At 34.0% G+C, this 27,557-nt stretch overlaps 5 protein-coding genes across 7 annotated transcripts; 1 reads left to right on the forward strand and 4 right to left on the reverse strand.

The window, feature by feature from the left end:
* Nucleotides 1-8,662: 8,662 nt before the first annotated feature.
* Nucleotides 8,663-10,835, reverse strand: LOC116338179 (group XV phospholipase A2-like). Its single transcript, XM_031763283.1, has 6 exons — nucleotides 10,589-10,835; nucleotides 10,117-10,256; nucleotides 9,817-10,060; nucleotides 9,337-9,736; nucleotides 9,158-9,277; nucleotides 8,663-9,091 (listed from the first exon to the last, which is right to left on the reverse strand). The coding sequence occupies exons 1-6, from the start codon at nucleotides 10,725-10,727 to the stop codon at nucleotides 8,821-8,823; spliced, it is 1,314 nt and encodes a 437-aa protein (XP_031619143.1). The 5' UTR covers nucleotides 10,728-10,835; the 3' UTR covers nucleotides 8,663-8,820.
* Nucleotides 10,836-11,366: 531 nt separating this feature from the next.
* LOC116338219 (group XV phospholipase A2-like) lies at nucleotides 11,367-14,440 on the reverse strand. 2 transcript variants are annotated; one of them, XM_031763344.1, is made up of 7 exons: nucleotides 14,090-14,440; nucleotides 13,886-14,019; nucleotides 12,282-12,346; nucleotides 12,062-12,213; nucleotides 11,786-11,984; nucleotides 11,520-11,685; nucleotides 11,367-11,458 (listed from the first exon to the last, which is right to left on the reverse strand). In XM_031763344.1, exons 1-5 carry the CDS (start codon nucleotides 14,109-14,111, stop codon nucleotides 11,797-11,799), a joined length of 561 nt encoding a protein of 186 aa, XP_031619204.1. In that variant the 5' UTR covers nucleotides 14,112-14,440; the 3' UTR covers nucleotides 11,367-11,458; nucleotides 11,520-11,685; nucleotides 11,786-11,796. The 2 variants fall into 2 exon arrangements, with proteins under 2 accessions (XP_031619204.1, XP_031619205.1); XM_031763345.1 differs by lacking the exons at nucleotides 11,367-11,458; nucleotides 11,520-11,685 and having other exon boundaries at nucleotides 11,881-11,984; nucleotides 12,055-12,213.
* An 838-nt stretch (nucleotides 14,441-15,278) lies between these two features.
* LOC116338020 (protein kinase C-binding protein 1-like) lies at nucleotides 15,279-19,959 on the reverse strand. Its single transcript, XM_031763046.1, has 7 exons — nucleotides 19,773-19,959; nucleotides 18,653-18,923; nucleotides 18,437-18,506; nucleotides 18,177-18,360; nucleotides 17,753-18,111; nucleotides 15,774-17,683; nucleotides 15,279-15,700 (listed from the first exon to the last, which is right to left on the reverse strand). The coding sequence occupies exons 1-7, from the start codon at nucleotides 19,819-19,821 to the stop codon at nucleotides 15,658-15,660; spliced, it is 2,886 nt and encodes a 961-aa protein (XP_031618906.1). The 5' UTR covers nucleotides 19,822-19,959; the 3' UTR covers nucleotides 15,279-15,657.
* A 470-nt stretch (nucleotides 19,960-20,429) lies between these two features.
* Nucleotides 20,430-25,113, reverse strand: LOC116338153 (group XV phospholipase A2-like). Of its 2 annotated transcripts, XM_031763240.1 has the most exons (7): nucleotides 24,345-25,110; nucleotides 21,982-22,121; nucleotides 21,667-21,910; nucleotides 21,406-21,596; nucleotides 21,127-21,335; nucleotides 20,933-21,055; nucleotides 20,430-20,870 (listed from the first exon to the last, which is right to left on the reverse strand). In XM_031763240.1, exons 1-7 carry the CDS (start codon nucleotides 24,487-24,489, stop codon nucleotides 20,585-20,587), a joined length of 1,338 nt encoding a protein of 445 aa, XP_031619100.1. In that variant the 5' UTR covers nucleotides 24,490-25,110; the 3' UTR covers nucleotides 20,430-20,584. The 2 variants fall into 2 exon arrangements, with proteins under 2 accessions (XP_031619100.1, XP_031619099.1); XM_031763239.1 differs by lacking the exons at nucleotides 20,430-20,870; nucleotides 20,933-21,055; nucleotides 21,127-21,335; ... (1 more) ...; nucleotides 21,667-21,910; nucleotides 21,982-22,121 and adding exons at nucleotides 22,269-22,715; nucleotides 22,790-22,909; nucleotides 22,975-23,374; nucleotides 23,454-23,676; nucleotides 23,741-23,895 and having other exon boundaries at nucleotides 24,345-25,113.
* Nucleotides 25,114-25,289: 176 nt separating this feature from the next.
* LOC116338050 (cell division cycle protein 23 homolog) lies at nucleotides 25,290-27,498 on the forward strand. Its single transcript, XM_031763094.1, has 3 exons — nucleotides 25,290-26,186; nucleotides 26,300-26,644; nucleotides 26,717-27,498. Exons 1-3 carry the CDS (start codon nucleotides 25,373-25,375, stop codon nucleotides 27,400-27,402), a joined length of 1,845 nt encoding a protein of 614 aa, XP_031618954.1. The 5' UTR covers nucleotides 25,290-25,372; the 3' UTR covers nucleotides 27,403-27,498.
* Nucleotides 27,499-27,557: the final 59 nt, after the last annotated feature.

Raw genomic sequence — 27,557 nt, forward strand, 5'->3', positions numbered from 1 at the left:
TGCCAGCGAAACATCATCCTGTAAAGTCAAATTTTGAATTAAGTTTCTACGATGAGCGCAATCTTGCTAACAAATTTTGCGTACGACGTACAACGTACAACGTACGACGTACAGATTAACATAAACCATGCTCAAAACGGCCTGATTCGGGTTCTCTGACCTCAGAAACGTCCAGAAAACATGTTTCTGAAGTTTTCAAAATTTTGACCGATTACAATACTTTTCACCTTACACTATGTGTGCGGAAAAGTAAAAATGATACACTTTAATACAAATCAGACTAAGACTACTTTCTTTAATAACTTAATGATACACTTTAATAACAGACAGTTTCTCAGAGCAATATATTCTCATAATATTTTTTATTTTTTTTTTTTAACTTTTAATATTTTGCTCCTCAACGAAAGTTCAGAGCGCTCGTCCTAACAATATTTGCTCTAAGAAGAATACGAGAAGAAAAATCAGTGCGGCGTATAATATAAGCACGTGCGGTGTTTCGTATTGAATAGTTTCTGAATAAGGAAAATACCCAAGCGTGTATCTCTCAAACCAAATGACGACAGCTCCTATTTCCATATCCGCCTATTAATGTGTATCGTCTCGAAATTAGAGGAAAAGTTTCTCATTTTCGTGTTGGTATGTTTGAGAGATGTTAATATAAATGAGATATTCATTATTCATATTGTGATTGATATTGACTTCTCTGAATCTGATTCTAATCAGAATAATTGTTCACACAGATTTTCTACGAATTCCCGAATAAATTATTGCTATGTAGTTATGGTTATGTAGAAAATGCCATCTGATACTGAAATGTGATATGTGCCCCACTTTTGAAACTGCAATTGCAATGTATTGAATTTCATTGTGCACTTTTGTCAGCTGCATATTCATTGGAATTTCTGATTCGATGAATATTTGCTAAAGAGAAAACCATTTGTAATATAAATATTTATATTTGCGTCATAGAGTACTATGAAAATCTGGTTTACAGGTAGAAAGCACAAGGGGTGAGTAATTGTATTCTATTTTTAAAATAAAATAAATCTCTCGTCGGACCATTGTGAGAAAAATATGCAAATTGGTAATATCACTGGTGGAATTCTCATTCGAAGAGTTTGCAGCACCGATCGATATAAGGAATTGACGCCGAACGGAAAACAAAAACAATGCACATCAAAACAAACATACATATCTCAGGAAATGGATTTAGTACGGAACTGTATCTTTTTGTATGTAGATTGATTGGCCGCACTGATATTGGCCTGTATTGAAAAACATGCAGCACGTGTATCAAAAATCGATTCGTATGATTTTAAGCATGTGGGCTGAAAAACGTTCAAATATTTTCTATGTAAATATTAATTACGACTTTGCTGCGACTTTCTTTTTGTTCGACCATTTTTGCAAAAGATGAAACGTGCAATCATTTTATTCCACAATTTTGTTTTGGTTGTAAACAGGAACACTGACCAAAACCGTTTCTATTTGGAAATCAAACAAATGTCAACACTAATTGATCGACAGTAAATTCTGATTGCGGGCAAAATTCGCGATGAAATCATGTTTTGAATGAAAATTTTTGAATTTGCAAAGAAACTCATTATAATTGATGGAAACGGAACCGAATTTTGCAATTTCGAAGATTTTTTTTTTTTGAAGTCACGTGTGGGGCTTTCATAAATGTCAGTAGAGTGTTTTGCGTCCAATGAAAATATCAACGTTATTTTATGTGATGCAATATTCACGTTTCCCAATCAAATTTCGAACGTGAGCCAAAATTGGAAATCAAAGTGATTCAAAGTGTTTTACCAATTTTGTTTAGGAATCTAGCTTGTCAGCTGTATTAGCATATATTTATCACACCTTTGATGCGAACGTGCCGCTACAAACGCGGCGAAAAATATTTATAACGTAGAAAACGCGCGTATTGTGTCTACAGTTGTGACAAACCTTTCCCAACTCAAAATAAAATATCGATGATACATTTAATACTATGCAGTTTAAACGGTTGGCAAGAGCATTTTTTCGTCACATTAAATGTTTTCACACTTCTATTTTTTTATGCTATGCGACGCCACAATAAATTTTTTGTTGACATTATTTCAGGAGTATGAAAAAAAGCATTAATAATGACACGTATTTCCAATATAAACCACAAATGAGTATGTCTCTCACTTTGCTCTTACTATGTTTGCCCATGCAAATTGACAATGAACAATAAAGATCTAATCCATGTGAATAGAGATTGTAGAACAAAATATTGGTTTCTCTGATTGAAAAACATCAGTTTATATGTTTTTCATAACAGCTACTCGTATAGAATGCCAGATTTATTTAGATTGTGGATCTATTTGATGAAGATGAGAAATGGTTTGATGTAACCTGTATTCCGCAATCACTTTTGACTTTTGATCAATTTGTGGTTTCAATTGAAACTTTTAGCTAAAGTCCCTGAATGAACAATACATCATGATCAACAATAACAATACGTCGCATTGAAAAAATACGTAGAATTTAAAACGCATATTTTAAATCCGTTTTAACGAAAGAATTTACAATCAATAAAAATGGCGGTAGCACATGGAGCAGAGCAAATTGCGTGTCATGAAAAAGAATTAACAAAAAATCAACTGAAAATACTGGTTCACTACACGGATTGGAAATAATGATTTTCTCGGAATATTCTCATTATTGAATCAGGATTTTGCGTCCGACAATATCTGGTCGCATAAACATTTCGCTACCCATTTAATAAAATCAATGCAAATTCCACGTCGTAAATACGACATTCTACGTCGCATTTTCATATGTTCATACAGAAGTTCATTATTCGATTTGAAGTTTAACTGTTGTCGGTGTCTTTTTAAAAATCGGCCTGTGTGACTATAAATAATGCAATATGAATGCGGAAATTGTGCTTAATTTTTTGTCGTTTTGATGAATGGATTAATTGATCTATTTTTGATTGCTATTTTTCCAGTGACGGGCACTCACCAAATGAGAAAAGAGATTTTAGCCATTATGTAAATATTAGTCATTAGTGTGAAGCAGTTAGAATTTGAATCGTCATTCACATTGTTGATTGATCTGTTGAAAAAAAGCAACAACTTGGAAATCTGTTGAAAAAATAGCTTCGAATCCAGATGGCTTGTGGAAAACGAATCTAACAAAACTGTTTAGATTAATCTTTTTTTGAACACACAACACGAAATATGATAAATGTCACGTATCTGTATTTCAGTTTTTGGCGTCTATTTATTTATTCAGCGCAAAATAAGCCAGCAATGATAAAGTCGGCATATGATGTTTCATAATTAAAAATCGTTGACAGTTTTATGGCTTTGACTTGTCCCCCTCAATCCGTTTTCTGTCATATTCAATGTGAAAAGGCATCAGGTATCTGTCGAATGTGACGAAAAAAAACATGTAAAAAAATTCAGATGGTGTATGGGCTTAAAATGTGCTTTTTTGTATATGAAACTTTACATCACTGAATATTGTGATTCACATCATATTTATTGATGCTGAAAGTCAGAGTATCCTGATTTGCTGCTGCTCAGCATATAGCTGAGAGCTGAGAAATGCTGAGCTCGTGCGGCTAACGCATACGAAACGGATGCACGATACATATTCCCCTTTCACTTCGTATGTTCGCTGGTATAGTGTGTAACCGTTGTACCGGCAATAGCGTCAACGGCAGCACATACGAAGCGAAAGGGGAATATGTATCGTGCATCCGTTTCGTATGCGTTAGACATACACTTTCAGAATATATGAAAGACTGAGAGCAAAAACAGCACGTCGCATCTCATCTCTTGCTTTCACTTACGTAAGCAAAATAACAAGGGATGCGACGTGATGTTTTTCTCGCAGCTTCTCATATGTCGGTCGCAACACAATTTCAAACTCAACTGGTTACTAAGTTTTGAGTTTTGAATTGAACGTCCAATCAACTGTTTATAACCGTTTAAACGGGGAGAATGCATGTGTGCGTGCCATCCGTTTCGTATGCGTTAGCCGCACGAGTTCAGCATTTCTCCGCTCTCAGCTATATGCTGAGCAGCAGCAAATCAAGATGCTCTGCTGAAAGTACAAAACCTCTGCAATAAATTGTTTGTATGTGATTCGATATGCACTGCCTGCGCATTTACAATACCAAACAAGTGTTCATGGAACGCATAGCTCTCAGCATAGCTTATGTTTTAAGCATTTGTGGAATAAAATTAATCAAAATGAATGCTGAAAATACAACGTCAACTTCTCTTTTTTTTCTTGTTTTTCAAATCATTCAATTGAATGGGATTATTTTTAACTCTGAAACTATAAAATACAAAAATAAAATGGAAAATCAAGAAACAAAAAAAAATAATACTGATTTATAAATACCGACGCATTTGTAAAAATAGAATATTTGCGTTGACTTTTTGTATGGAGGAATTTCCGACAAAAATGTTGATAAAAAAGAAGAAGAGAAGAGTTGGCGATTCCTGGCACTAGACGCGAGCAAATTTGCAACAAATATTGTATGTCATAACAACAGACGGTATGTGTGTTTGTATATTCGTGTCATACAGACTTAAAAAATACCAACTTGATGTCGATTCGAAGAAAATACGCAGAAATTCTACAAAAGCATCCTTGAATCAAACAAAGCTAGCTTACGTAAAGCCAATTTAAATGTCGTCAAAAGGGTTCACATTGGTTTTTAATAGTTGTCAATTGCAGGAGAGGAAAGTACATGCGAGTACAAACACTTGTTCATCTGCTGAAATTGTTGTTAAGCATAAGTTATGACACGTGTATACACGTATATGCCATAATACGGGGGATCAATGAAAGCTCGTTTTTTTATTAATATTGTTGTTGCTGACCCAAATGTGTTTCAGAAAACAAATGTGTACGTGATACCGTTGTCACTTTAGCCTGGACGTCATCAACGTCTCACTATTCCAATGTAAACAATATATCCGATGACAATTTTTATTTTTCTCCCTGTAACATTTATATATTTGCCCACGAAGGATAATCACCAAATTCCATGAGCTAATAAATAGCCTACAATTTGCGCATTCAATTTTTGAATGCAAAGCAATTTTTTTTCCACTATTTTTGCACATACACAATACCAACACGATAAAAATGGTAAGCGAGGGCAGTCAAATCAACGTGCCGTAACAAATGGCCACTGAATTAATACTTGCTTAACTTACCAAAGGCATTTTGTTTTAATCTTAATTTTTCGTCGCTATAGGAAATTGGCAAAATCACAAGAGACGGAAAGAATTCGGTGATAATCAAAACACCATAATTTGAATGAATAAAATCAAACTTATATAAGCCAGCGACCGTTGCATTGTGTGTTGAATCGATCAAAAAGCACATAAAAAGCTATTTAAAATTGAATCAGATGTTTAATTACAATGCGCACATTGAACTCCGCGAGACAAAAATGTGAGTTTTTTTTAATTTGGAGCACTAAGCAACAAACCAACAAAAATGTATTTAAGCGACACTCCTTCAAAACAAATTGAAGCGAGCTATGATTGTATAACAAATGGATTTCTTATTAGAATTTCTTGTTGTGGCGATGTTAACTCAATAAAGCAATAGATTTTTAATAGACAATTACGACAAACCTCATCATCTTTATCCATATTGTCTAGGATATTGTTGATGATAACAAAGTTTTAAACAAACCATCAAACTTCATTCAAATACAAAAAAGGATGAAGATTTTATGAAAAATAATGATGATTTTATAAAACAATTTTATGATTAACTGATACAGTATGTTCAACAACAACAATAATTTGAAGATTTTATATTTATATATAGGTCAATTCAATGGTTTTAACAAATTAACCATCCAACGCACATGAAAGATAAAATTGTTTCAAAGTCATGTACTATTATTGTAAAATAACATGATTTTTTCCCATCATTCTTACAACGTTGCATGCATGTTACTTTTCAAACAATGACGATAACAAATTTAATACGAATATACGTTGAAATAAAAAAAGAGCATTTTTACAGCAGTAAAACGAACTTTTCCGTTGCTAACCAATAAGAATAAAATATGTGTTCGATTGTTAGAGCTTTTAAAAAAAAAAAAAAACAATAATAATGGGCCCTGCAACAATTGTTGTTTTGTTTTCTAAGATAATCCGCCACTGACAAGATTTACAGAAATTCAGCTATACGAACACATATCGGTTTTATTCATCTGAAAATGAAAACTAAAAAAACAAAAAGATAATTATCCTATCTTATTCTTAATATTGAGACTGCAATTTTCTCATTTATTCTTAGAGTTTTTTTTATAACTTTTCCGCATTATTTCATTCTTCCTATTTTTTTAAATTTTTAATTTTCCCAAATTGGCAATTGCCTAGATGTGCTGGCAGTATTTTCCATCCTTTTCATCTGCGTATTAAACATAGATTTATAATTTTTCGGGTTTATTTCCCTTAGAAAATCTAACCATATATTCCAGACAAGGTTTTTTAAACTTTCAAATATGATACTTTCACTTTGAGAGAGACGCAACGCATCGCTATAAAACCAGTTGGTAGGCCTATGAATTTTCTAGCAGTATAATTTTCTTTCAAAAATAAAGTGATGTATGTTATATGTTTTCCAAGTATTAAAAATAATAACTGATCGATGTAATCGAATTCAACTCGATGCATAAATCTGCGCTTTCCTTTCGAATCAAACGCTTCCTTTATGTTGATAATTGTTCCTGCAAGTGGCAGATCGCTTATAAAGAAAAATGTCACAATTCAGAGCAAAAAATTGCCATTGATAGTTAACTAACAAGTTTGTATACATGTTTGTATGTGTTGGCATAATTTTTTGCAATTTAGATAATAACGACGAATCCTAAAGGATTCCTAATATAAAGTCAAATTTTTCATACAATACATAAAGTTTTCGGAGTGAAATCAAATTTTAAATTACTTTTATGGGGGAATGTTATCGTGCTTTTGCGTACAGGGTACTCCCACAGACATTCCTATATAAAAAACGGTAGATTCATATTCTCTAGCCTCGACAACATCCATGTTTTTTTGGGGGTGGTGTTTATTTTTTCACCGACTCAAATATTTTATCTTACACAGTGTGCGGAAAAGTAAAAGTGCAGGCGCACAGCCTTCAGGTTTGCCATGTAAGTTGTTTGAATAAAGAGCATATTAATAAATGTTGCCTAGATGATATTTCATCACTTTTCATTATGGGAAAACTGTGTGGATGGTTTATTCTTATCAAAAAAGCTGAACGACACTGTTATTACAAATAACAATAATTGTGATCATATTATTTATAGATGCTTACAGAGCATTCGATTGCATTGAGCTACATGAGAAAATAAACTGAATCGATAAGATTATATTTCAAAATACACGTGTTTTTGTGTATTCCATCGAGAGAAATATTATTGCAGAATTTCATCAAGGGACGAAGTCGCGCTAATAACAAACCTGAAGGCAATAAGAAGAGAGAGAGAATCAAATAAAGAAGAAAAATGTTTATCATTTTGAAGTCTATTTCATTTGAAGGATCAATTAGTTTTCTCGTGCACATGCCGTCTTCAGCGATATGATGAGGAACTGTAATAATATCTCGACTCGTGGCATAATTACGAAACGAGAAATATGTGTGTCTGTATCAAATTGGATTTTATGAGTGGCATAAGAAGAACACGCACAACTACAAGCAGTAATGAGACGAAAATTCTTGAAAATGTGGCATCAATTTCCTTCACAGCATGCATGCCTGTACATTCATGATTTCATTGAGCATTGGAATTCACACGAAAAATGTGTGCGCTATTATTGTGCATTGGCGTAATCTGACTCATGGCTTGTCTCGTAAGACTTACAGCGAAACACTTGCACGTGAACACACGCCAAATGATAAGAGTATGATTTTGAAGTTGTTTCTTTTCATTTCTATTAAGAAACTTGCCACACACTTTATTTCGAGACATGTGTCGCTTATTATTTTGTAGTATTTTGAATGAATTAAATGAGTACATGAAGTACATCTCGAATAGTTCAAAAACTCGTGTCGCTTTTCCCTCGTCGAAATCAGTGTTTTGATTCAATACAATACTTTTTTACTTGGAATTGAAACCAAAACACAAATGAACTTTTTGTTCAACAGACAGAGTCTGTCAGACTTGATACAGGCAAGAAATGACTATCTGTTTACTTTATCCATTGATAAAAAAGGGAAAATATCTACAATTGACATCGATTTTTTCTCGGCTTTTCCGGAAATAAAAACAATTTGAAATTTCGATGGTTATACGATGGCCAATGTTTTTTCTTCTCAAGTTTCATAAAAGGCACGTGTAAGACCTACTTTTAAAATATGTCAATCAATTTACGAAGCTTTTGTCATGATAAATATCTCTTTTCATGAGAAAATTGCTTATGGGATTCACAAATCTCCCATTGCCGGTATAAATTAAAACGTGCTCTCAAAACGTCAACCGTCACACCTTGGTCAGATCATTTTTCATTTTGAATTAAGAAATCATGAATTTATGAAACGAAAAAAAAATCCAATTTACTATACCAGAAATCAAGCGAATTTCTAATTGGAAACATTCATTCTGTTAATTATTTTTAAAATTAAATAAATAGAAATATTTCAATTGCCAATAGAATAAATAAAGATTTTTCATTTTATTTCAAAATTGCAGCATCTTTCTGAATACAATAGTATTCTGAATTACATTCACGTTCATACTTTATTTTATTTTCTTAATAAAGTTCATTCTAAATTGGGCTCATTTCTACTAACTAGTTAGATATTTTTCAAGTGTTTTTGTTCGTCAGCCCGAGGATAGTCGTGATATCCGGTGAGCTTATTCAAAATATAGTTTATGAGACCTTTATCATTCAATATAGTGATATGCTGGGCTCCTGGAAAATCTTTCCAATAAATCTTGTGTTTCCCTTGAGCTGTTGTATTTATCCAATATTTGCATCCATTTAGTGAACGATCATTCACAACACCATCTCCATTGCCTCTAATTAATTCTGGTTTTGAATTATATTTTTCGCCAAAGTTCAGCCTAGAAATTAAATTGCAGTAAATATTAACGTGATTGAGTGGCTAGTTAAATATGTATGTTACTCACATTTCAACTGTATCAACACTGCTCCCAAACAAACAATGCACATCAACTCCAGGTGATGTGACATCATTGTAACCAGATAAATCTTTTCTTATTTCGACTATATTCGGCATGTTAATATCGCTAAGAAAAAGATTAGTTGAAAGTGACATATCATTTTTGTATAATTAAAATTTTCTTACTTGAAGAATGCATCAATGTTTTCAATTGTATAGTTTTTGTCTTGAAGAATTGCCAAAGTCTCGTCTGATTTCCAAAAATACTGTGATGGCATTAGCCACACAATTGATGGAAATGTTTCTTGAACACTTTTCATTTTGACATTGTTCAAGAATTTTGAATTCAAAGTATCGCCTACCGTCAAAGCAACAACCGCTTGAACACTGCCCCCATATGGAACCGATACGCTTATCATTTGTTTCACAAATCGATCTTTCCACTCTTTTGACATGTTTTGAAGAAAGTACAGCAGCATTCTTCCACCCATTGAGTGAACAACATAAGTTACTCCAACATTGTTATTTGTTTCGTATGCATATTCAGTCAGCTGCGCCAATCGTTCAAACCAGTCTTCATTTTCGTCTTTTCGATACAGAATATTTTATCAATTGCTACACATTTTTCGTATTATATAATAATGTTTTGCGGTAAAATGCACTTACTTGGCCCTTTGCGAAAGTCATAGGGAGCACCAAAGAGATTTTTACCGCGAACATAACCACGATTTGTTAGCGCATATGCAAGATGATAGTAATATGCACCGGAATCAAAGTGGTCAACAATGGGTGTTGTGTCAAGCCACTCTATGGCTTCTGTCCTTCCGAATTCAGGTAATCGAATCTCAACACCGTATGTATTTCGTGTTTTTCGCGTAACATTGTCATAATGTAATTTCATATTATCTATCTAAAATGTAAAATTTTATCAAAGAAATACGCCAAATAAACTCTGTGAAAAATTACCCAACAATCAATCGAATTTGGCAACATTTCAAATAAATTCAACCAAATATCACAATAATCGCATTGCTTGCGACACCATCGATGGGGAACGCTTAATTTATCCAATTTTGCATGGAGTCTATTACCCCCAAGTCCCGGAACTGTAATATTTTTAGAAACATTGTTTTAACATGAAATTGGATAAAATCACATGCTACTGCATACAAATCTCACAACATTCACATGGATTAATTTGTTCAATTCAATGTCACTATTATCATATGTGACAACCAGCACTTTCAACACATTTAAAGGACTGTAATCAGTGCAAAAAAACTGCGTTTGTGTGCATTGGGCGTATTCTTCGCAGTCGTGTTATCAAGTAAATACACATAAATGTTGAGATTATGAATAATATGAGCTCTGAATATCAATGTTATTTAATCATATGGTTTATGTTGATGAAATGTTATTATCAAAAATATAAACTTACTAAATATAACAGGTGATAGACCGTTTTGTTTTGAGTTAATTAAATTAGGTTGACTGATCGATCCAGACACACCATAACAAAATATAATCGATTGAATCACCACAAAATTAACAATTTTCATTAAAAATTTAATCTTCATCTTTAATTGCAATTATTTATTTGTACTCAATCAAATCTTTATTACCAATACTTCAAATTTATTTGTGAAGAAAGCACAATCGAGAAGCTTCTATCTTAGTGTTTCATTTCAAACTAAAAGTTTGCAAGACATGAATCGCCACATATGAACATTGCGCAAACAAACATAACTTGTTTCGTTTCCAACAGCCTAATTGGTAAAGTGGAAAAGTGGATTATAATTGATTGCTCTAGAATAAAAACAGCTTAATAAATGGCTGCATATCAAAGCGAAACCAGACGTTTTTTTCATATAGATTTATTGTTGCAATTCATATTTAATATGCTGTTTTTATTCTAGAGCAATCAATCATAATATATAGGTTTGAAAAGTCGCAATTGTTAAACGGCATGAAAGGTGTTAGTAAATGTACTCGCTGTGCAATTTTTTTTTTTTGATTCATTAGATGAACTTCAAATGTATTACAGGGAATTTTAAAAAGAAATTGTGATAATTTTTTTGTTTCTATTCCAGATTTATTGTATTATCGAGTTAGTTCATATTTTTACTTCAATTTCTTTTTTCAGCGAGAAAACTGAAACATTCGTATTATTTTTTAGCTGAAAAAGACAGTAAATAGAAAAATCCGCAAAATGTAATGTTCGCAATGAATTTCAACTCCAGGTGCTGTAAAATTATTATAAGCGGATAGATCCTTTCTCATTTCGACCACGTCCGGAAGGCCAATATCTCTGTGCATTAAATAAAGCAAACTTAATATCTGCATTTAAGTGCGAATTTTAATATTCTTACTGAAAAAAATCATCAATATTTTTCAGTGTGTACATCTTTCCATTGATATCAGCCAACAAGGTATATGGTTCCCAAAAATGTTCCGATGGCATTAGCCAAACAATCGATGGAAACGTTTTCTGAATCTCATTGAGTTTGTTACTTGAAATAATCGATGTTAAGAAAACTATTGGGAAATTTTGAAATCAATATCAAATCAGGAAAAAAAAGAGAGCGAGAGAAAATCAATGTGTAATTAAAGCTTAGTGAACAGCTAAGCTATATACCTATGTAAAGATCATATCCAATTGATAATGCTTGAATTGCTCGCACTATCTTTCCAGCTCTGCGGCATTTGTTGAAGAAAGTGCAACAACATACGTCCGCCCATTGAATACGCAATGAAGGTAACGCCAACGTCGTTATTGCTTCCAACTGCATACTTAGTCAAATGCTTCAATTGCTCGAACCAATATTTGAGCTCGTCTGTGAAACAAAGAAAAACCGAATTGAAAATTGTCAATAAAAAATGAAGATATCTCAATTGGGATTTAACTGTTTACTTGGTCCATTACAAAAATCGTATGGTGCACCAAAGAGATTTTGCCCTCGAACATAGCCTCTTTCCACAAGAGCATCCACAATGAAGTAATAAAAGGCACCGAAATATTCGCCAATCCATTCTATTGTTTTTGTCTCTCCCCACGCAGGTACTCTTTATAAAATCAAATAAAAATTTATCAAATTTTGTTGAATGAAAATATTTTTTTCTACAAGGTTTACCTTGTTATAGGTGAATTTTTGGTTTTACGTCTAACAGGATCATACTCCAATTTTAGATTATCTAACTAAAGAAAAAATAAAAAGTCTTACGGGAGTAAGACGAACTTTTCCGCACTGTGGTAGTTGCGTATTTTATTAAGAAAGTTCAAAATAATATTTGTTCGATTTTTCAAGCCTTTCAAGCATCGTAAAGTTCGAAACCAAAAAATATGTTTCAACTTTGGCAACGAAATATTTTTTAATTTAATAGCAGAAGTACCCGAGAAAAGATTTTTCACACTTTCATGATGAACCCATTTGTACGACATTTGAAAGTATTCTATTTTCTAACAAAATACTATAAAAAATATGTCTGACGTTAATTTTGCCATAAAAATTATTTTTGAAACACTTTTCATAACTAAAGGCACAAAAAATTTGGATCTTTGTATGGGAGCCATGTCTGTATGCTATATTAATGGTGTGAAACTTTGCACAGGTTATTTTTTCACAAAAAAATAACATTCGTAGGGTTTGGAGAAATTTCAACCAAAATTAAGGGTACCTCCCATACAAAATATTCGTTTTTGAGCCAAAAATTTAAAATATTGTATGGAAGGTACCCCTAACTTTGATCGAAATCTCTTCAAACTTTCAGAATGTTATTATTTTGTGTAAAAAATAGTCTGTGCAAAGTTTCACGTCATTAAAGTATCATACAGGCATGGCTCCCATACAAAAATTCAATTTTTTTGTGACTTTTACAAGGAAACTGTATTAAAAAATATGTCTGACGTTAATTTTGCCATAGAAATTATTTTTGAAACACTTTTCATAACTCACAAAAAAATAACATTCGGAAGGTTTGGAGAAATTTTAACCAAAATTAAGAGTACCTCCCATGCAAAATATTCGTTTTTGAGCCAAAAATTGAAAATTTTGTATGGGAGGTACCCCTAATTTTGATTGAAATCTCTTCAAACTTTCAGAATGTTATTTTTTTGTGTAAAAAATAGACTGTGCAAAGTTTCACGTCATTAAGGTAGCATACAGGCATGGCTCCCATACAAAAATTCATTTTTTTTTGTGATTTTTTCAAGGAAACTGTTTTAAAAATTGATTGTATCTCAAAAATAACCTCAGATTCGGTTTTCTCGTGCCAAAAACCCCCCAATACATATTTTTGAATGTTTAAGTCCACATTAAGTATGACTTTTGGACGAAAATTGGACTCTTTTTCATAGGTATCACTCCAGGCATGACATTTTTTCCCATCAACCAAAGTCGCTCAAAAGCTAATGATTCCTATTCCTCGCGACCCCCAATCATCCTGTAAAGTCAGATTTTGAAATAAGTTTCTACGATGAGCGCAATCTTGCTAACAAATTTTGCGTACGACGTACAACGTACGACGTACGACGTACGACGTACAGATTAACATAAACCATGCTCAAAACGGCCTGATTCGGGTTCGCTGACCTCAGAAACGTCCAGAAAACATGTTTCTGAAGTTTTCAAAATTTTGACCGATTACAATACTTTTCACCTTACACTATGTGTGCGGAAAAGTAAAAGATGGTTTAACGCATATTTTGTTAGAAACGTGTAAACTGTTCGGCAATTACCCAACAATCAAACGAAAGAACTGGATACACCGAAAGCCAAAGATTAAAATAATCACTTTTCTTAAAACACCACCAATGACGAGCGTTTGGTTTGTCCAATTTTGCTTCCAATGTGCTCCCTTCTAAGCCCGGGACTTTTTAAATCGAAGCAATGAAGCAATTAACATTAAATTGACAAATATGAATTCCATAGAAAATACTTACTCAGTATAACAGGTGACTTCATACAATCGGTGTCTTCTTCCAAATTGTCTTCTACATCATTTTCGTCGAAAATTTTAAAAGAACCGCTCAAGTCAAAAGAACCAAATCAAGTGTTCAGTCTTTATATTTGTAATAAACTGCCGCTATGTGTAATATGTTTCTACTATTATATTTATATTACGTTGATATTTATTCACCGCACTTTTATAAAAACCCATTCGGAATTTCTATCAATTCGAAAGAAAAATCTCGACAATTCTCCAATGGTTATGTCAAGGAAAAAACCTATATTGCATCAAAGCGTCTATACAATACATGTTTTACAAAGAAATGTTATCAAATTTCACAGTAAACTTCACTTTACTAACATACTATAGTATAGCTAACATATAATACAATTGTATAAATACAACTGGGTCAAAGAGGGATCGGTTTTACGAAATAATAACTTTGAAAAAAAAAAACTAACACGTCAAAGTTTGAATTCAATGTCTGCTTGAAGCCCTTAGTGCACATAACAAACTCTCTATTCATGTATCACAGGCTTTTGTGTAAGCTTGTTAGCAATGTTACATTATTTGTGACTAATAAAACAAAACCAAGAGTAACGAGATGACGTTATTCTGACGAAAGTAATGTCAGGAAATGTTGTTGTTGATAAGTCTAGTTACTGCGATTTCGTCGTTCCATTGTCAAACAGCAGTGGAATAAACATCTTTATTTTCTTTATGTATTATCAGTCGCATTACAATTTGGAAACAGACGTAAGATTATGCTAGCCGAGTTAGCGGCTGCTGAAAATGGCGGACTGAAAAAAACAGCTTAAATAGCATCAAAGTCGATTCGTCTGCGGCATGCATATTATATTAGCAAAAAAAAAAAGTGATTGTTATATTATACGGCTCCGCACATCTATTATATAATATTTGCATAACGCAGACGCATCCACTCAGCCCGCAATTATCAGCCAGCAGAATCCTGTGTCTGCTTGCGAAATAGTGTAAATATACACGAAAAAAAAACCAAATACATAACTGATTAAATCCTTTCAACGGGCACATAAGTGTATATATTTTTAGATTCCAGAGTAGAATACGTTCTCGTTTTTTTTTATTTAGTTACTTCAAGTGTTTGACCTCGTAGAGTATTCATGTTGACACTTTAATTGACTTATTAAAACAACGTGATGTGAAAACCTGTAATTTTATTGAAAATGTTAAGATTTTTATTCAATAAATTTCAATCGATCGAAATTCCCTATATTTCATTTGATTCATATTAGTTTTATGTTATCCTTTGCGGATATATTTTCGATTTTCTAAGCTTTTTCAATTAAATTTTCCTTACAAATTATTTACCAATATAAAAGGTAATTTATGAAAATTGACTTATGTTTTTATGTTTCTTCAAAATTCAATTTGATGACTATTTAAATAATTTTTCCTCTATTTTCGAATGTTTATAAAAAAAATATCCGCGAACTCGCACTGAATAGTGAATTGGGTCCATCTGCAAATACTTGCTGTGGTTCAATATTGGCCTGTTTTGCAGACATCTCGATTTTATTTTTAGTTCGCTTCATTTTTGGGATTTTCTTTGATGCCTTGCAACCTATCGAAAAGAAAACCATATTATTCTATACTCATGTGCGAATCGATTGTAAAAGAAAGAAACAAACACTCACCATAAAATGTGTAAGCATTTTTTACTGCAAGAAGGTGGTATGAATAACATTGATTTGGCCTCTCGTTTGCAAACGAAGCACCAATTTTTGTTTTTCGTTTCTTGTATAGCATTTTGCACATCCACATTATGGTTTGCCATCAATTTACTGTTTTGTGCTTTCAATTCGTCGATCAGTTTGTCTTTTTGCTTCAATTCACTTTCCAACTGATCAATTTTTGTGGTTGTTTGTTTCAACAATTCGTCTACCGACTGAATGTTGGCTTGAGTTGTATTTTGTTGAATTGCTTGTGTGGCGCATTCAGATTCGTGATCACGCGTTGATTGTACTGGAGTTGCCGTTCTCACTGGTGAGCTTACATTCGAATCGATTTCGTTCGGTTTTTGTGCTGAACTATTCTGGTTTGAAGTAATTTCAACTTGTTGAATTTGCTCATTGTGCTCTAGCTTTTCGGATTGTTCAACAACTTTTTGATTTTTTAAGGTTGATTCAGCATTGTGAGTTCCTTCAATGTTTGCCTTTGGCATAATATCAGATTGATCAATTTCATTCGATTGAATATTTGCGTTCGAATGCAAATTATGATCCGGACTTTGTGCACCATTTTCAATTGTTTGTGGTGAATTGTTATCGAATTGTTGTGATTCTGGTTCTGGTTCGATTTGATGTTCCGTCTCCGCATTTGTTGTGATTTCTTCCGTATATTGTGCGCTTGGAGATTCGGGAATTTTTTCGACGTGAAACTCTTTGGTCGGACTTTTAAGAAGATGGTCAAGCGGAGAATCGGGCTGCGGTGCGGGAATTTCTAGTTCCATGTCCATTAGTTCGTTGTCCGTTTCAGTATCACTATGAGAAATTTCCCGGTTAAAATCGTTTGAAACTTTTGGCATGACTACCGAGTCATTGCATTGTGGATTTTCGGTATTTGATTTGTTTATTGGATCCACATGATGAGAAGCATCGGTCGTTTTGTCTTCGATTGATTCCTTTCGAACAGCATAATGCCTATGCAACAAGCCGTATGATTTTCGACCAACCAAAGTTTGTGAATCACTGTTGAGCATTTTATTAGTATTTTGTTCGCTTGATACGCTGTTCCGTTTTGAATATGTACGGGCTGGTGGTTTATTTTGGAATACACTGTGCTCTTCATCATCAGATGACGGGCTCGAGTATGCATTTATTTCTTTTGAAATTTGAGTTTCATTTGTGGTGTTTGGACGTTCTTGTTCGGTTTCTTCTTCGTCTGATGATATTACAATCGCAACCAATTCGTTATTTATCATCTGAATAGCGTTGATATTTTTGAGTTCCGGTTCACTGTCAATTTCGGGCTCGACTCCAGCACTCAAATGTATCATCATTTCATACTTATTGCTCTGTTTTTTGTGTTGTTCCCCTTTGGCTTGCTGGCCGGTCTCAATTTGCTCTGTGTGCTCGGTTTCAGTGTGCTTTGTCGCTGTGTTCTCGGTGTAGTCGGCCTCAATGTGCTCGGTCTCATCTTCATATACATCGTTTTCGTCATTGCTCTGTTGACTTTCACTTGCTTCTTCTAAACCCGAATAGCTAGAATTCATCATTCGAATGAATTCAATGTGTTCTTTATTCAACATTTTGTCACAACGTTCCACACGAACAAAACAATCTTTCAACCGATTTGGTTTCGATTCCATTGAACTGTTAATGGCTGGTAGGGCGGATGAATTCAGTACTTTGCGACGTCGAAATTTTCTCAAATAGGTCGGTTTTGTTTTGAGACTGTAGTTTTTGTCGAGATTAAGTTTTGGCGATGGAATCATATCCGTGAGATGGTCACCAATGTGATTTGCATTGAATATCGATGTTGGAAGCGGCCTATTTATTGTGCATGAATACTTTTTCTCGATATTTTCGATGTATTTGTCGGCCTCCTATTTGAATTGCAAAAATAAGTATTGATTAAATTACGATTTTAAAAATTATTTTGACGTAAGATGTACCTTGACTGCCGCATCAAATTCAATGCGTTCGCTTTCATTGAGATTTTGGTTTGGATTTTCCGAATAGAGAAAACAATCATGGGTTGCAACGTTCAACATTTCATGTTTTCCAAAGAACCGCACATCAATTTTACTACGGAATTTATCGGCAAAAGCAATAACCTTTGCTGGCCAGTATGGATTACCTTTCAATTTGACCCAAACTAGACAATGCGGCGGATTACACACTTCAGTAAACCACTCATTTGGTGAAATTTGATTTGCTCGTTCAAAACACTCGCCACACATTTCGACATCATAAACTTCCTTTTCGCATATTTCTTCCAATTGTCGCGACCAACCCAAACGAGCATCATTCTCTATAAAATACAATTTATTTGTGTTTTTTTTTTGTTCAAAAACGTTCTTAATATTCACTTTTTACCATTTAGTACAATTTCCGCATTATGCCGAATCCACCTGATGTCGGTCATGAAGTCCAATGTTGTCTTGTACCGAAGATCTTTAACCTTTTCCGAAATAATATTGAAATCAAATGGATTGATGATATTTGGGCCGCTAACCACTGGCTTTCGAAGTCTGGAAAATGTAGTTCCTAGGCGTTTGAACTGAATTTTAATTAAGAAAACATTTTTTAGCGTGGCAGTTAAAGTAAAAGTGTAAATAGAAAAATGTGACTCTTACATCGTCATTTTTCAGTAGTCGATCGGTGATGAGTTCAAACATTCTGTGAAGGTGATCCATTTTAACGCCTCTGTAAAATTGGAAAATTCATGATTTTCTAGAAGTCAGAAGGACTTTTAGCGAGTCGAATTGGTAGATCTATTTTTCTTCGATCAGAGCTATCCCGAATATTGTATTGTAAAATCACGAGATGAGAACCATTCAGATAGTACTTACCTTTTGATATAGTCGTTCTCTGCCGCTTCCAAACGAACGCACAATTCACAACGATAGCCCGATTTATGATCGGCTTCTTTGGTACCAATACACCGAGAATGATATGATCGTATGCATGTTGAACATCGGTGTTTTGCATTGCTGACGTGGCAAATCCAACAATATGCATCCCAAGCCCGTGTTATTTTCGGTGGAACGGGTTCCGCACTGTCCTCAGACCCACTGGATTCAGTGATTAACTGCCTATGTGCACGTTTACGTGACATTTTACCTGAAAGTCGATGCAAAAAACAATAATTGTATCTTGAAAATCGACAATTTTCCTTCGAAAATGGCAGAAGCCTCTGTACACACTTCAAATTGACAGTAACAAATGTAAAAAAATTACAAACTTCGTTCAAAATATCAAAAAACTATGCGAAATTCAAGTTTACGAATTGTAAACTCATTCAATCAAATTCAATGTGATTCTATTCAGTTTTTCTTTGTTGAAGTCAACTGTCAAAATAATCTATATTTCTATATGGCTGAAACACTGGCACTTTTCGAAAACTTCAAAACTGATGAGCGCGTTTACAAATGAAGATGAAAATAAGATACAAAAAAAACACCGTACCAATACTGTACACGATTGGTATACAACACTCTACAAAAAATGTATAATAATATTGACAAAAAAGAGATGGTTGTTTTAGTGTTATTGCTATCAATAAAAACATAAATAAAAACATTCAAGAGGACAAGAGACAGAGGGAGACCGAGCAACATTGTTTCCTTGCAAAAATGTGTGGTTCGACAGTGACAGTTTTTTGAGTTACCGTTCAAAAACGTTTACACAGCACCATTTGAAATATGAGTATACGATAACGATGGTGCTAGAATAAGAACAAAAATTTGACAACTAGAGTTTTTAACATTCTGAAACTTATTTTTTTTGTCTTCATTCAATGAACATGAAAAGCAGAAAATTCTGCATTGAATTTGCTCAATTCAATAAATAAACCTTTTGAAAACTCTACACAATCTGTGATAAAACATAACATTAATGATGCTATGAACTTTATTGGATCAATCGCTCAATTACAATTTCCAATCAAAATGTCAAAATTGTATTACAAACCTTCTTTGAACAACTTTTTTGTTGTTTCACCAAAATCTTTCGTTCGCATTTCCCGAGCGATCGTATTTATTTTGGCGTTTTGTTCACTTCAAAAAACTATTTAACACGATATTTTATGAATAAAACTGTTTTTTGTCGAAATAAAAATGTGTTCTCTTGCATAAAGAATTATGCTTCAACTTGTGTGTACGATTCAAATAGAACTAAAATACAATACCGGCATTCACGCTGTCTAACATTATACAGTACAGCGTCACGTACACATAAACAAATTCTGAGAAGTAGAAATCAAAACAGAGAGCACGCTAATAAGTGTAAACGAATATTGTGTTAGGCTAAACACTGTTAGCAGCCGATACAATGAGAGATGTAATGGTATGCATATTGTTTGTTTAGTTTTGCATAAAAACATTCTCCTTTCGCCCCTTATTTTAAATGACGTTTATGATTACATTCAACTTTTTTATCTCTCTTATTCTGTTTGCTTTTCGTTTCAGAATTTTTTCATGTGAATATAAAGAGAGTTTTTTGATTTGAGCTCTTGAAACAATGTGCCGTCGAAAAAATACGTAACCACAGAGATTCCTTTAGATTATATCTGTACTGAATAGCTAACCGTGTTTTGATAAATGCAAGAAAAAAATGAAAACATTTCCATTTCCCAATTTTACATGTTTTATTGACATTAACCAGCCATACAAGATTCGCTCGAAAAATAGACAAAAAAAATATCAAATTTCCATTAAATCAAATGAGTAAAACTGCTTCGAATTTCTCGATCATGAATATTTGGTGGAATTGGTGGTATTTCGTTAAAATAATCGAATTTTCATCATATTTGAGCTTGGTCGTTCAGTGGAACGTGGATAATCATGATCGCCTGTGAGTTTGCTCAAGATATAATTGATTGGGCCTGCATCTGATAGTAAATTGTAGTGCTCTACGTTCGGATATGCATGTTGATAAATCTTGTGTTCTCCTTGAGAGTCACTATTTTCCCAATGGCCACATCCAATCAATGACCGTCGATTTACGGTGCCATCTCCATTTCCGAGAATAATTGTCGGATACTGATTGTATGCTGCACCAAAATCTAACCTGTAGAATGAAGTAGAACTTTGAAAAAACTTCAAATCATGTATATTTGAATAAAAACGTACCTCTCAACCGTATCACCAACGTTTTCCCCATATAAGCAGTGCACCTCAACTCCTGGTGCAGTAAAATCATCAAATGGTTCTAGGTCTTTTCGCATTTCGACGGCATTTTTCAAACCTATATCACTGTTGATGAAAAACAAAACAATTCTCGTTATCTTCGGAATGATGGTATATCTGTTTCTGGAAACACTTACTAGAAAAACTGATCGATATTCTGAAGTGTGTAATTCTTTTTATTCATTGTTACCATCACTTCGTCTTGTTTCCAGAAATGTTTGGAGGGCATTAGCCACACTACCGACGGACACGTTTCTTGAACTTGTTTCATTTTGATGTTTTGAATGACATTTGCTCCAAAGTCATAACCAACCGAAATTGCTTGAATCGCTTGAATACTTCCGCCCTGGAGAATGAAAATATTGAATATGAATAGAAAATCAATTTTTAAAGTAACTTCTATCCTACTAACTCACCCACGGTGTGCTTAATGTTATCATTTGTTTAACATATTGATCTTTCCACTCTTGTGGCATTTGTTGAAGAAAGTGCAAAAGCATTCGTCCTCCCATCGAATGAGCAATAAATGTTACGCCAATGTTATCATTCATTTTGTACGAATATTCAACCAATTCCTTTAGCCGCAAAAACCAATCTTTATTTTCATCTATAAATTGAGGGAAAAATAAGAAACAATTTTGTAACTCAATTCATTTTTGATTGGTATCGTCGCTTACTTGGTCCTCTGCGAAAATCGTACGGTGCGCCGAATAGTGTGTATCCTCTTGCATATCCGCGGTCGACTAGAGCATGTGCAATACTATAATAATATGCTCCGTAGTCATATCTATCAACTATTGGTGTTGTGTCAACCCATTCTAAATCCTCGGTTCGTCCGAATTCAGGAAGTTTAAACTCGACGCCTGGAGTATTTCTTGTTTTTCGTGTGACATTGTCGTAGCTCAGTTTCATATTATCAACCTGATTTGAAGTAAATAAAGACAAAAATGGCTTAAAAGAACGTTCACAATGTTATACATTCAATAAATTACCCAGCAATCGATTTCCAACGGTACCATTTGTGTAGGATCCAACCAAACATCGAAGTAGTCGTTATTTTTCCAGCAAAAAAAATGTGGAACTATTGCTTTGTTAAGTCGTGCTTGGAGCTTGTTACCACCGCACCCAGGGACTTTGAATGAAAAAACAAACAAACAAACAATATTTTATTAAACATTTTCATTTTGCTGATTACCGATTATCATATCAATTCAAAAATGAAATAAAATGTAATAATAACACAATTGTTTTTTTTTTTTCTTCATCATTTGAAATTCTCTTAAATTTATTAAATTTCTGTACAAAATATATTTCTTTTCACTTAATTGACGCAGTTCACAGAAAAAAGTCTTTTGTTCTAAGTTTGTTTTTAATGCGGCTCTTTTCCAATCTCATATTTTAATTCAACAAACAAAAAAAAATCAATCAATTGAGCCAGTTGTGGTGTAGTTGATGTTGTCGTCGATAATCGTATCGTTCGTTTTCTTCAATGTCATACGTTTTATTTCGAACTAACAAATCTAAAACATATTCAACAACTCGTTTATCGCTTAAAATTCCCATGTGATCGACGCCAGGGAGTTCGATTGAATGAATTGTTTTTCCGCGTTGTGCTTTCGTTCCGCTCCAGCGTTCGCATGATTTCAACGATCTTGCGTTTACAGTACCGTCACCGTCGCCCGTCACAAGCGTGGGTGTCGTTTTCAAATCACCCTTATAATTTAGTCTGAAAATTAAACCGAAATGGAATTTTCATTTTAAAAGGTCAATTGAACTATTAGACGATTGCTAAAAACAAACCGTTCAACCGTTGGCATTCCTTCACCGTACAAACAATGAACTTCAACACCGGGAGCTGTGAAATCGGTGAATGGTAAAGTATCCTGTCGCATATCCCATCCTTGCGGGTAACCTATATCACTGTAAAAATAAAACAGAAACAATAAACTTATTTGTTGGCATTCACGTTTCATTTGACTACTCACTCGAAAAATTCATTTAGATTTGACATTGTGTATTGTTTAGTGTGCGTTGTGGCTAAAACTTCGTTCGATTTCCAAAAGTGTGGTGATGGCATAAGCCATGCGAGTGACGGTGAGGTGATTTGTTCGGCCCGTAACACACTGCCGCTCAATGCAAACGAACCCAGGTCATCGCCGATAGCAAATACTTTAATTGCTTTGGCCGAACCAGCCCATGCCCCTGCCAAACTGATCACTTGTGCGATGTACTTGTCTTTCCATTCTTTGGTTTGCTTTTGTAAAAACACAAGCGACATCGGCCCACCCATACTGTGTACCAGCAATGTTATGCGTTGCTCACCGCCCTGTGTGTATGTATCTTCGACGAGTTGCTTCAAATCTACAAACCATTGTTGATTCTCATCTAAAATACAAACCACAATAATTACATACCGAATAAAAACGATTTAATAATAATTTTGAAATTGACAAATTTTACTTACTTGGCGCTTTACGAAAATCAAATGGAGCACCGCGCAATGTAACATTTCGAACGTATCCTTTGGCCACTAATGCATTTGCAATATCTTTAAAATATGCACCGGCCAATGATTTTGTTATGCTTGGGTCTAACCATTCAACTACTTCAGATCGTCCAAAGCCAGGTATGCGTATCGTTACGCCTGGCGTATTTTGAGTTGTGCGCGTTTTATTATCGTATGTCAGCTTGAATCAATAAATTGAAGTTAGAGAGTATTTTTTTCTTATTTTGCATTTGAATTAGACATACTTTTACGTTGTCGATCCAACAATCTATGACCAGAGGAACGAGCAGTTTTGGATTCAACCAAATGTTGAAAAAATCGGCTGTTTTCTCGCAATAGTAATGCAGGGACGATGTTTTATTCAATTTGGCTTCTACTTGACTTCCACCATCGCCCGGTACTACAAATGCGTACAATGAGATTTTTTTTTGGGTAAAGAATTGAATTAAAATGATTTTTTTCTTCTTTAAAATGAATAGCAGAGGGGGATAGAGAAGTATTTACAATAGAAAGACCAACAACCAATGTGAAACCATTTAAATGCGAGCAAAAATGGACAATGTGATAACAAGCAAATATATACATACACTGAGAGAAAAATGTTATGTAATAAAATGTCGATGTTTACATAGTTTTAGTAGTTTGAATGGTAAGCATTTCATTTTTCGGCTTTTAATGCATTTCTATACACTTAATTCACACACTATATTTACACATTAGGAAATGACCAAAAGCAATAAAAAAAACTTGATATCATTGAATGCTTGTTATTATTATTATGGAAAGTGTGACTAATCACACTGCAAAACAAGAATAATAACAGTGTTCAATTGTTGCTGTGATACTTACTGAATATGACTGGCGAAAATTTGTTCGGATTCAAATCATTCACTTTATTATGATTATGAGTTGATTCCTTTCCGTTCCAAAAATCGAGACGAGCATCGCACAAGCAAAATAATAAAAGTATAGCAGTCCATTGAACGATCCTCATTTTTACCAAATTCTTTCAATTTTCGCAACAAACTGTGGGTATTTACGACTTATTATCGACTGTTGTTTTGTTTTTGTACAACAGACAGACGCAGATATATAAAATTATCACTGTACGCGTGCTTTGTATTTATATTACAAGCGATCGTGTAATTGAATTGTTTTCGTTTTAAATTTAAACTGAATCACTGCTGTCCAACTAAATCACTTCAATTTGTGAACACCGATTAACAAATGTGTCACAATGCGACAAAAACAACAGATTAATCAAATCGTCCTTCCAATATCACAATCGTCGCTAGACTGGCAGAGACAAAGGAACACATGCAACGAATATGCTTTGTACGCACCCAAACAAATGTATGCTCAACACAGACGTTGTCTATCGTCTAAACTAATGTGTTCTTATATTCAAAGTTGTGCATTTGTGTATGTAATTGAACTCTTGTTGACCTTTTTTCAGTCAGACACTTTTATGTTTAGATCTGAAATGTGTTCACTAGAATGAACTTTGAATCATTTTTTCGGTGATAATAATGAAATGAATGCAATAAATGACTTTACAAATTTTGCAATCAATTCTATTTACGAAAATGAAGAAAAAAAACACCCAACGGAGAAAGTCTGTTTTCTGTGAGGTTTTGTTTTGAAAATACAACACATTCACATAAAACTATACTGACATTTGAACAGATGTTGCATTAATCGTGTGAATGAACCTTAATCAACTATGACATTTCATATTCACCACCGTTCATATTTCAACTGTATAAACTGTCACATTGAAATGTTTAGCTCAAACATTTAACAGATCAAAGAAGCCGGATACATTTTGCATTGCGATTTCGAATTGTTTCTTTTTTTTAAATTTAAGCAATAATACAATGAGTGCACCATTGTTTAACGTCTCTTTGAATCAAATTAAACGTGATATTCAGTTAACCCAAATAGAATGTAGAAAACGTGGTTTAACACACACTGCTGTTTGGTTGGCCGAATTGAAATTGGGCTTGGATCCTGATTTACTTAAAGAAAGTGCGTCGTTGTCATCATCGTCTTCAACCGAAAGTTTATTGGATGCAATGAAAAATTGCTATACCGATGGCATTGCAGAAAAAGAACGTGATGTTTACGATTTAGCGCGAAACTATTATGATGCACGTGAGTACGATCGAGCTGCACATATTATTCGTTATGCAGAATCACCGGTGCCGCGATTTTTGTACTATTACTGTATGTATATGTCAAAAGAGAAAAAGCGACTGGATAATATGACCGACAAAGCCAATTTGATTGAATCCGGCCAATTCCGTGATTTATCGGATTTGATGGTGAAACTTCGCAGTTTGCATTCGAAACGGAAATTGGATGCATTTTGCTTGTATTTGTATGGTGTCGTATTGAAAAAACTTGATCTCAAAGAATTGGCTGTAACAGTTCTCGTTGAATCTATTAATGCAATGCCGACATTGTGGTGCTCATATATGGAGCTCGTACCACTGTTGGCCGACAAAGATGAAATCTACTCGGTCAACATTCCGAATCACTGGATGAAAGCCATCTTTCTGGCTCATGCACACGTCGAACTGCTGTTGAGCGACAAAGGAATCAAGCTGTACAATGAATTACAAAAATCTGGTTTCAAGAATTCAACATACATGGTGGCACAGATTGGAAAAGCATTTCATAATAAACGAAGTAAGGAAATATTCGGAATTTTTTCTTTCATTATCACGTCAATTAGTCCAAATTTATGTTGTGATTTTTTTTTCTATTTGAATAAAGCAACTAAATTACGTTTTTCATTGCAGGCGTTGAAAAAGCCATCGAACAATACGAAGTACTGCAAGATATGGATCCATATCGTTTGGATAACATGGACATTTACTCGAATCTGTTGTTCGTGAAAGAAATGAAGAAGGAAATGTCTGAATTGGCACATAAAGCCATGGAAATCAATAAATATCGACCGGAAACCTGCTGTGTCATTGGTAACTATTACAGTATTCGGTCCGATCATACAAAAGCAGTTGTATACTTTCAACGTGCACTAAAATTGGATCCAACCTACCTATCGGCGTGGACGCTAATGGGTCATGAATTTATGGAAATTAAGAACACCAATGCGGCCATTCAAAGTTATCGCAAAGCAGTCGGTAAGAGGACATAACCTTAATTATTGCTATTCTTGCTCAAATTGAATCTACAATTTTTTTTTCTCCAAACAGAGGTGAACATTCGCGAGTATCGGGCATGGTATGGTCTTGGGCAAGCATACGAAATATTGAAGATGCCATCGTACAGTTTGTACTACTATAAAATTGCACAAGAGTTGCGCCCGTACGATAGTCGAATGTTGGTTGCACTTGGTGAAACCTATGAGAAACTTGAGCAATATTCAAATGCTCTTAAATGCTATCAAAGAGCATACACTGTTGGTGATATCGAGGGTATGACGTTGCTCAAGCTTGGAAATCTCTATGAAAAACTTGGCGACATTGAAAGTGCCGTACCAGTTTACATCGAATTTTGCAAAGACGAACGAACAATCGTCGATAAGGCATCATTATGCCGTGCTTATATTACGCTTGGAAATTACTATGAACGAAGTGGCAAGTTTGATGAGGCCTCACGTTATGCACACAAATGTTTAGGATTCGATGATGTTAAAATTGAAGCTCAGGCACTATTGAATACGATAAAAAATAAACGAAATATTAGTCCATTGTCACCAACAATGGAACCAATCGATCCGGCTCCGGAAGTTGAAGACCCATCAGTATCGCCGTCTACATCGCAACCAAGCACACGGTCACTTCGTACATCAATCATGCAAATGTCCATGGACATGGAACTATCGAATGGTGAAGGCGATGATGACAGTGACACAAGCAGCACAGACACATCCGAATAAATTCCAGTTTTCAATATTCATCGATTCATTTCAAAATTGATTAGTTATATACTCGTTAAAATTAAATTTTTCTCCACATAAAATGTATTTTTTTTTAGAAAATGAAATAAACAAAAAACTCATCGTTGAAAAAATATACATTAAATGTAAACAAT

This window comes from Contarinia nasturtii, unplaced genomic scaffold (genome assembly GCF_009176525.2).
Source record: "Contarinia nasturtii isolate CC-2019 unplaced genomic scaffold, AAFC_CNas_1.1 Cnas_scaffold_350, whole genome shotgun sequence".
NCBI lineage: Eukaryota > Metazoa > Arthropoda > Insecta > Diptera > Cecidomyiidae > Contarinia > Contarinia nasturtii.